Below are 9,976 nucleotides of genomic sequence, written 5' to 3'. Positions count from 1 at the left end.
CCACAAAGACAAAGACAATTAAATAGAAAATTTATTAGGCAAAATGTACAACAGCTGGCATAAGCTATCTTACAGCTCAAATATAGAGACTTTGTTTTACTTCCACTCTTTGAGAGAGGAATAAAATATTCCACTTAACTTTTAAATTCTGTAATGAACCGTGAAAACATTCATAAAAAACACACCAGCTCACATTTTTGAAACTTTTCAAACCAGGAAAGCTGATCTGAAACCCACGCTGAATTATTGTATGGCGAGAGAAATGATCTGAAACAAAGACTATATTTATAAATGCTAATGTCATCCTACCAGAAAAGCTAATAACCAGTCATCTCAACAGTGACAGATGTCAGGTGGTTATACCTCATCTGTGTCCATGAAATACCACCGTTGTTGAGCAATCATGCAGCGATCAGTCTCTGCTACAACCACACTCAGGAGATCTACTGAACTCAAAACATGCATAATAATTCAACTTTTGAACACCAAGACTCTGGAATAAATAAAGCACTTTTTGATTTCTTTCAATCCGTTCACAAAAAACTTGTTTTTTGTTAGCACTTTACTTTCCTTTTTTTTTAAGTCTGCAGCTTGAGAAATTAGAACACAATATTAAATTGTTTTTAAAAGAAATGACCCAATAACAATGACCAGTTCAGCTCAGTTTTCTTTTTGGAACACATACGAGCTATTTTGTTCTTCGTGTGCTTTCAGGAATGGTGTGAGAAGAGAAGAGTGCTTCTTAAGGTCATATTTGGTGCTGTGTTAGAAGAGGTGTTACTACAAGTGAAGAAAACATCGGTCACAGAACAAACGAGCGATTCGTCATCAGCTTTCCTGCTTCGAAACGCCTTTCCATCAAATGTGGCCAAAAGACACGCGAGCAACAAACGCCAGGATGGATTGAGGAAAGTGAGAGAACATCAGTACGAGCCTCTTAGCCCACTGCTCCGCGGTCCTCCTGAGTTACCGTAGTATCCTCCGCCGCCACGGCCTGAAAGGGTTTTCATTAGACGTGTCAACGCTAAAACAAACGCATATACACTGCTCAAAAAAATAAAGGGAACAGCTAAACAACACAATGTAACCCCGGGTATATCACACTCGTGTGAAATCAACCTGTCCAGTTAGGAAGCAACACTAATTGTGAATCAATTTCGCCGGTTGTTGAAATGAGCGGCAATTAGCAAGACAACTCCTACAAAAGAAGGGGTTCTGCAGGCGGTGACCACAAACCATTACGCTGTTCTCGTGGTCTCTGGCTGATGTTTTGGTCACTTTTGAATTTTGTTAGCGTTCTCAGTCGAAGAGGCAGCATGAGGCGAGTCTACAACCAACACAAGTTGCTCAGGTTGAGCAGCTCATCCAAGATGGCACATCAATGTGAGCTGTGGCAAGAAGGTTTGCTGTGTCTCCCAGCACAGTGTCCAGAGCATGGAGGAGACACCAGGGGACAGGCCAGTACACCAGGAGTGTACCATGACCCAGGCGTTGTATGGAGGTCATACAGGTAGGTGGAGGACAAACACTACTGAGCCTCATTTTGACTTGTCTTGAGGAAGTTTCACTGACGTTGGATCAGCCTGCAATGTGATTCTCCACTTTTATTTTGAGTATGATTCCAAATCCAGACCTCCAGGGGATAATCATTTTGATTTACATTGATCATTTTTATGTTATTTTGGTCTCAACGCACTCTACTATATATTGAATAAAGACTTTCAACTGCAATATTTCATTCATTGAGATCTAAGATGTGTTGTCAGTGTTCCCTTTATTTATTTGAGCAGTGTATATTGTATTGAAAGTGAAATTATAAAAAGGTGAACATTTCCCTGTAAACTCACTCATTTCCGCCGCTCCGCTGGACGTAGAGTTGAGAAACAGCTCAATGTAGCGGTGCTCTGTGGGGGAAACAATCAGTCCATCACTTCACAACATCTTAAGATCAACCAAGAATGAGAAGTCTGTTATTCAGTGCAGGTTTTCACTTCTCTGCTGCAAGTCAACAAAAAGCTGCTTATTAATCTCACATATTTCAGCTTTAAAAGGGTATTACAGGCAAAGTTACAGACTTTAAGAGGAAAAGGAAGAACATACGCATGTGGTTTTTGTCTTTAGACATGGCTGCAACAGCATCTTCATGAGAGCGAAACTCCACGTCTGCCTCTCCAGTTGATTTCCCGTTAGGAGCCATATCGATGTGGACCCTCATCGGATTCAGAGGAGAGAAGAACTGCAGCAGCGCAGAGGAACAGAAAACGGTATCAACGTTTAGGTCTGAAAAGACAGTTTCTTCATTGGTAACCAAGTTAAATTTGAAACTTTCTTAAACCAACATTAAATCCGTTTGCAACAACCTAAAAACTTGCTAAGTGGGAGGTCTTAGAAAAGAGTAATAATGGGATCTGTGTCACTGCATGCACTTTAGAAATCCAGTAACAAGAACTTTGCTTTACCACGGTGATAAAGTGAGATTAGTTCAGTCTGGATTTCTATGTATGAACATTTTGTTCTAACGTGGAGCTAATGTAGGCTCATTTCATTTACCATAAATGTCTAATTACTCCATAAGTGTCTCTGCTGCTGCACATCAGGTTTGTGTTTTGTCTCCGCTGACATGGTCTCTACATCACTTCCATTTATACAATTGTCCTGATAAGTTAATTAGATTTTTCATATCTAGATAATTGCAGTTATCTGAAAGCATCTCAAATTAATTGAATAATCTGATATCCCGCTTCCAAAGGACATTTCTCAGCCGGATTTGAATAAAATGGAACTGAGGTTTGCAGATACAGCAGTGGTGAGAATGTGCAGTCTTACTTTAGCAATGTCTCCCTCTGTCGCACGGAAAGGTAAACCCCTCATGTGGACAAAGTGGCCACTGTGAAAGCCTGAGCCCCCGTCACCTTGACTACCATAGCCATGACCCCCCATTCCTGCCAAGAAACATAAACATCCACATACAACTTGAAGAGCGAAGGAACCTGATATCATGGTAAGTAAAGGAACAAAAACATTGAACCCTTATTTCTGGTGTTATATTTCTCATTCAAATGGTGTTAAACATAGGAAGCTGGTTAATCTACATTTACAAACTGCAGTCATTAAACATTAATCTTGTTCACCTCAGGGGGGTAAATAAAGTTTGTACTTTACCTCTCCCTCCCCTCTCTCCTCTCACTCGCTCATCGAAAATGCCGTTCCCAAAACAATAGTTGTTGAAACCGTTGTAGTTGTCGAAACCTCCGTAGCCTGGACAAACAGCAGCAGAGAAAAACTGGTAGTGAACTAACGCACAAGAACAAACACAGCTGAAGCTCTTCAGCCAAGCAGAAAGACTAACGTCGTCATGTTTAGATTTGTAAATAGAAGTACCACAATCAATCATCTGCATTGAAATGTGCTTACCTCCTCCATAACCACCTCCACTCCTCATGGTGTCCATTAGGCCGCCGCCGCGACCTGGCGCAGGTGCAAAGAACCCCCCTCGGGGGCTCCCCATCATGGGTCTGTCATAGGGCCCTGGTCGCTGGCCCCCCATACACCGCCGCGGCAGCTCGTAGTAGGCTCTGATCTCATTACGACTGCTCTTAAAAATCTCTATGTACCTGCAATGTGAGTCCCGCGGGATGAACGAGGGGCAGAGGGTGGGATTAAGGTGTAGCAGTGGCTCAGTTCTTGTTACATGCATACACATGATTCACAGAGAGAGAAGATATAAAACACAAATAATACATACTCTAAACAAATGGCCTGAAAGACTGAACAACCTCAACAGAATGTCTTTAGCTGGGCAGTAAATGAAATATACACCAACCTTACTACTGTTACTGACAGGTAAGGAAATCCTTTTGGTGTTTTACTGTACCAATGTGATGCTTTAATGTGAGAGGCATCTGGACAGTGATGCTACACTTTATCTCCTCTGCCAGCATTATTCATATGACACATATAGGACAGGCTATTAAAAAGCTGTAAATAAATGATCTAATATACCCTAATGTTAGCAGCCTTAAATGACCACAAGGAAACTGAGAAAAAAATAATAATCACACCAACTTCAAGATTAGATAGACAGACTTTCATCCCAATATCCAACATGTAGTACATAAACCCACTAAACCCTCCCATTACCATCACATGACCCGCCCAGGTAAATTACCACGTAATCATTACCCACAATTATGTTCATCACACCAACCCATGCTCATTATTCAACCAGAACAGAGCCCATCCCATTAATACCAAAGTTTGTCTAATATCACCACCCGTGTAAATTCTACAGTAGAAGCCCAACCCAGTCCAGCCCGTCCCTTTCCCGTCTGTCCCACCTGTGCCCTATTCTTTCCTTGTGTTTCCCCAGAGCCTTTTCTGCTATCTCCTTTGAGGCAAACTGCACGAAGGCTTCCCCTGTGCTCCTCCCCTGGTAGTCCACTGGCAGAGTAATCCCATTTGGCACGATTCTCAACCCTTCAACCCAAGCACACATAAATACATTGGTCGGTAGGTAGACTGATAAGAGTAGATAGAACAACACCCACTGCAAAAGTGGAAGCTTTCAGGATTATCAGACTTCATGAAAACAGCTGTGCATAACTCCTAAGATACTCTACTTTTGATTTAAATGCAGTCTTATAAGACTGCGATTACACCTGCTGTTGCCAGACAAATTCTGGCCTGGAGTCGGCATACAAACCACAATATTATCATTAAAACATTTTCTTCTCTGATAAAGTATGAGTCAAACTAAAATGTAACTGTCAATTATCCTGAATAAATGTAACCTATTAGTAATACCAACCCAGCTCTTAAACAAATTCTATTTAGGTGGTATGATATCTATCTAATATAAGCAAGCTTAATAATGATTTAACGTAATATTAACATGATCGGATTTTGACGAGACAAGTTACTAAGCACAACATGACTATATTACAAGAACACAAACATTAGGCTTAAACACAGAGACAATAAATGACCACAGGTCAAAGTAATTACTGTCAAGATTGAGATACAACATGTGAAATCATCGTGTTCTATTTGCTCACTGTTCTCTTATTGTATGGTTTCACTGTGGTGGTGGAGTGTTGTGGGATTGAAGAGTAAGGTGCTGGTCAAAGTCCAAATTGATTTATTTCATGGTTGTAATCAAAGGCATGTTTCCTAGTGTGGTGCAAAGCAGAAAGCTGATGGTTCTACGGTTGGACACTTGAAATGAAAATGATTCTTAAAATTGAAAAATGTGACAGTAATTACACCGAATAAAGCTTAAGAGCAATGTTAGGAATTGATATTAGACATAATCTGATACATTTTCATGAAAGTAATTTGTTTTATTCATTGCAGCCTACAAATCATAAGAGAAATGAGATTTATCTCGAATGGTGCGATAGCAATACAGTTCAGTACATAACTAGAGAGAAGTTTAGATGTTTACGTACCTGAGAAGAACTGAACAATTTCCTCCTTGCTGCATCCAAATGGCAGGCCTCTAAGTCTTAGCATGCAGCCGCTGCAGCTGTCATAGTCAGCAGGACCGCTGCGTTTCAGCACCCAGTCCATTTCACTGCGGTTCGACTTAAACACTGATTCAGACACACAGACAAAGAAACACACAGACACCATATTGCTGTCATGTGACACAAAAACCAGAACAAAATAGAAATGTTTTTTGTTACAATTGTTTCATCAAAAATGTTTCACATACAAACCAATAAAATAGCAAGATGTCACAGCGAACTGATTTTGTGAGCAACACAAAATCTTTGTTTAAACAGGAATGTCATTACATAAACATGTAGACGTCTGTGACCCTGTTTCCTGTAGTTGTTCACCTTCTATATATCGATGTCCCATGTATTTGCGGTCCTTGGCGAGTGCATTCTTGAAATCCTCTGCCGTTTTCAACTCGATAAACGCCTCTCCACTGGGACGGCCCTCTTTTGAGTAGGTGAAGCACACTCCATTGACGTTTCCCACAATGTCACAGTCTGCATAGAAATGAAAAAGAAAAAAAAAGAGCCAAATATCAACATTAAAACCATAATAAGAGATTATAATGTGCACTTGAATCTAATGTTAATCAGGCCAACTTGTTAAAATTCAATTTGCGCAAAAAAAATCATTTCACTCACAAAACTGATTATGCAAATTCTTGAAAGTGTGTGTGTGTGTGTGTGTGTGTGTGTGTGTGTGTGTGTGTGTGTGTGTGTTCACCAGAAAAGAAACCAGCCACCTCCTCCTGTGTGCAGGACCAGGGAAGTCCTCTGATCCGGACCACATAGCCCTCGTCATTCAAAGACATTCTCACTACAAGACGAATAGAACAAGGAAAACAATTGTTTGTACCAGAAAACACACTTCCTGTAGGTAAGATAATACTGAAAAGTTGTTGTGACACTTAAACTTTCCTGGGCCTGGTTGTTCAAAACTGGGATATTTTCACCACTGGTTAACTGACCGTTAAATATGCGTTGTTCAAAACATAGTTAGTCATACCATTAGCGAACGTCGCCGTCAAAGTTAACAGTGAGGTTAATGTCACTGGTTAGCATCCCTTATGCTGCTCCGCCCACTTTCAATTCTCCGTTCTTCCGCATTTAGTCTTAAGCATTTCCGGTTACCGAAAATTACATTGTGGTGGACGGCAGAGCAGTGTTTTCATCTCGTTTATGTAACTACCATAAAACATAGCAAACAACGCTGCTACCAGGATATTAAAGTGGAAACACATGAAAACCCAGCTGGGATGATCAGACTGCATCATATTGCCTCATCCAGGGTTTCCTCTACATTCATTTAGTAGTGGCGGGCCGTCATTCCCCAATCCCCACCGCCGCTCCTTCAAATTTCTTTATTTGACACAATTCTCCACCTTCACAGCAGAGTCCTGCACTTGGTCCGGCTCCACAAACCACCAAGCAAAGAGGTTACATAGGATTTTTGCAGCAGTATGTTTTATTAAAATTGTCTTTATATTGAGATTGTAGTCACTTCCAGTACTAATTGCGTGATCTTGAAAAAAAAATAATTTAGTATTCATCTTTGTTTATATTTTATACATGTGAATATATGTATATACATTATATACATCTTTATATTGGTTCAGTTGTGTCATTTTAAATAAGTTTGTTTCTTCCATAACATATTTGATTTATCACATTTAGTCGTCCACAATGCATTAGAATGCACTATATATTATATGCTGCACAAATGCTTATGTACCAAGTTAAACTCCAAATAATTTATTACAACTATGAGCTTACACAGTGAGACGAGGACAACTCGGCCCTGTACGTCTTCTAAATCAGAGATTATGTTGATCTTATCCCAAACCGGTAGCGGAGGCGTAACTCTTCATTAGAGTATTGATTTATATCAAAGTTAAGTCCACCTTACACCCTTTCCTTCCTTTGTTGAACTGAGTTAACCACGCAGTTAAAATGTTAGCGGCGGTCCGTAGGTGCGTTAACTAACGTCAAGATAACACCTGGTTAGTTTTGAACATTAAGATAACAGTGCTGTTAAAGTTAACAGTCGGTTAAATGTATTTAAAGGATGTTTGTAAGATAAGAGTTTTGAACAATCGGGCCCTGATCACTAATTGAATGTGATCAATCAGTTTATGTTTGTATAGTCTTGTTTGATTGGGTTTTTTTTTTTATATATATTTGAGTTCAGTCAAGTAACATTAACTCTTTCGCTACACTTTATAACATTATCATGTCTGACTGGAGTTACAACTTAAAGAGCTTTTAGCACATTAAGTGTTTGGAATGGACACAGTGGCCTCATATCTCAGTTTATACAGTTTGAAGAAGCTTCGTGCTGCTGCAGACAAAACCAACACGTCTGCTAGCTTCCGTGGCTGCAGCTCAACTCAAACTCCCCAAGAACACCAACGGAATTAAATCACGACCGGGGGTGCAGTACTAGTTAATATACCCGTTTGCAGGTTGTCACCGGATAATATGAGGTGGATTTACAGTTATCGTCTCTCTGCTGCCAGTCTCATGTGAAACACGTTAGCGGTTAGCAGGTTAACTGTAGGACACTGACAGCGGTCAAACATGCGACGCAAACTAGTTTCAGACACGCGCGTCCCCGCGCGGATACGGGGCGTGGACACGCACCGCCGGGAAGAAATGTGTCGGCGGTCACAAAAAAACAAGTTTAAATATTAAAATGTTCTCACAGTCGCCTCTTCTCCGCGGTCTCCTGCTTCTGCTTGTGTTGCGAGCCTCAGGTGACGCTGCTGGCAGCCGCTCAGGTGTTATCGCGAGACTTCGCGAGACAAGAGATCGATCACGTGGTCTACTTGGGTCGCAAATGTTATTTTTTATTTTCCATAAAATATGAATATAATACGGAAAGAATGGCAAAACATAAAAAATAAACCTATGCTAAAGAGGAAAGGCGTGAAAATAAACAAAAAATAAAATAATCAGGATCAGGGAACAACATGCAGAAAGTAGTAACAAAGGCGCCAATAAAAACAGTCACAACATAGAAACTCTGAATCAGTGGGATACTATTTGGACAGGAGAAAATTAAATCATTTACCTTTAAAGCGCTAAAGAGGAAAGAAATGTAAATGATTTGTGCATAGAGTTTCAGAGTTGGGAACACAAAAGATGAGAAGTTGATGTTTTGAAGTATGACAAAGTGGTAAATGAATGTTTTTTGCATTCCTCAGTGTTGACTTCATGACCAGTGAAATAAAATTCTGCCAATAATCTGCTGATTATTACTAATGATCTAAGAAAAACTATTAAAAAGTTACGGGGGAGCGTTGCATTATTATTCCTTCACAATCTCAAATTGTTTAAAATACCCTAAAAACCATAAACCCGTTATTCCAAAAATATTTGTCATGACTAAATATTTCATGTTTTTGGCAGTTAATGTATGAATTACATTTGAAGTTTTGACCATGAATTAGTATTTGATTCATCATACTTTAAATATTGTTGGAAATATTTGTGAATGTACTGAGAAGGTCGCGTATTCTAATATCGTCCGGGCTTTTCTGTGTAATAATTCCATGTTCTCCCCATATGTGCGCGGGTTTCCCCCGAGTACTCTGGTTTCCTCCCACGGTCCAAAATCATACATGTGAGGTTAATTGGTGATATGAAATTGCCCATAAACGTGAGTGTGTGTTTACAGAGCCTGAACTATGTTGCTCGACCTTCATCTCTCACTACACATCGCTTCATGCAATGGCTTTGGTTGAATGCCTTGCGTCATACGATATTAGTTTTGATGGCTGTTGGGGTCCATAGACAAAACTTCTTTGTGCTGGTTAAATGCTTTTTATTAGAAATATCAGGTAACTCTTTAGTCTGCAATCAGTACCCTTGGTATTGCACTACTGCATATGATATTTTGTGTCAGTGTCCCAGAAAAACATTGAAATGTGCCTTTAAACTGGTCACTTGGTTTACACAGGCAATGTCACACAGTTCAAATAAAATGTTCCGAAACCCAGTTGTTTCTTTGAAGGCCATATACTCACGAGGACGTGGTTTGCTTTAACGTTAGTGATGGTTGAGCTGCTCAGAGTGGTTAATGTTCCGATATTTAGTATCCAAGTACAAAGGTTACCAGCAAGCCTTTTTTTGGTCGGGACTTAGTCTCAAACTGAAGTTAGTCTTTAGTAGTTCAAAAAACCTATTGAATGTTAGTACTTTTGAGCAGCTGAATTTAGATTACTCACATTAGAACAAAGCCATTAGGCAAAGAACTTTGAACGCTTCCTTGTAGATGAACTCTGAACTCAAAGCAGCGTCATCAGATTTTCTGACATTTTCAAACCTAATCTAGATTGTCGTAATACTAAAATAATAAATAAAATAAATGTGTTCAATAACTTGGGTAAGCGAAACACATAAACTAAACGATTCTATCTCATATCCAACAGGAGAAATCCTATGACTTTTCACACAATTTCATCAAAAGGCACTTGTTG

The 9,976-nt window shown here is 39.8% G+C and overlaps 1 protein-coding gene across 2 annotated transcripts; it reads right to left on the bottom strand.

Moving 5' to 3' along the window:
* Nucleotides 1-13: 13 nt before the first annotated feature.
* On the bottom strand, nt 14-8,277 carry hnrnph3 (heterogeneous nuclear ribonucleoprotein H3 (2H9)). 2 transcript variants are annotated; one of them, XM_080493574.1, is made up of 11 exons: nt 8,201-8,271; nt 6,223-6,315; nt 5,841-5,996; nt 5,448-5,591; nt 4,338-4,476; nt 3,415-3,614; nt 3,163-3,258; nt 2,827-2,942; nt 2,101-2,236; nt 1,848-1,904; nt 14-994 (listed from the first exon to the last, which is right to left on the bottom strand). In XM_080493574.1, exons 2-11 carry the CDS (start codon nt 6,308-6,310, stop codon nt 924-926), a joined length of 1,203 nt encoding a protein of 400 aa, XP_080349700.1. In that variant the 5' UTR covers nt 6,311-6,315; nt 8,201-8,271; the 3' UTR covers nt 14-923. The 2 variants fall into 2 exon arrangements, with proteins under 2 accessions (XP_080349700.1, XP_080349701.1); XM_080493575.1 differs by lacking the exon at nt 4,338-4,476 and having other exon boundaries at nt 8,201-8,277.
* Between the last annotated feature and the right edge of the window lie 1,699 nt (nt 8,278-9,976).

The sequence above is a fragment of the Lipophrys pholis genome, assembly GCF_963383615.2.
Source record: "Lipophrys pholis genome assembly, chromosome: 2".
NCBI classification, from domain to species: domain Eukaryota; kingdom Metazoa; phylum Chordata; class Actinopteri; order Blenniiformes; family Blenniidae; genus Lipophrys; species Lipophrys pholis.
Note: the sequence above shows the minus strand (reverse complement) of the source record. Positions and strands in the feature narration are given on the sequence as shown.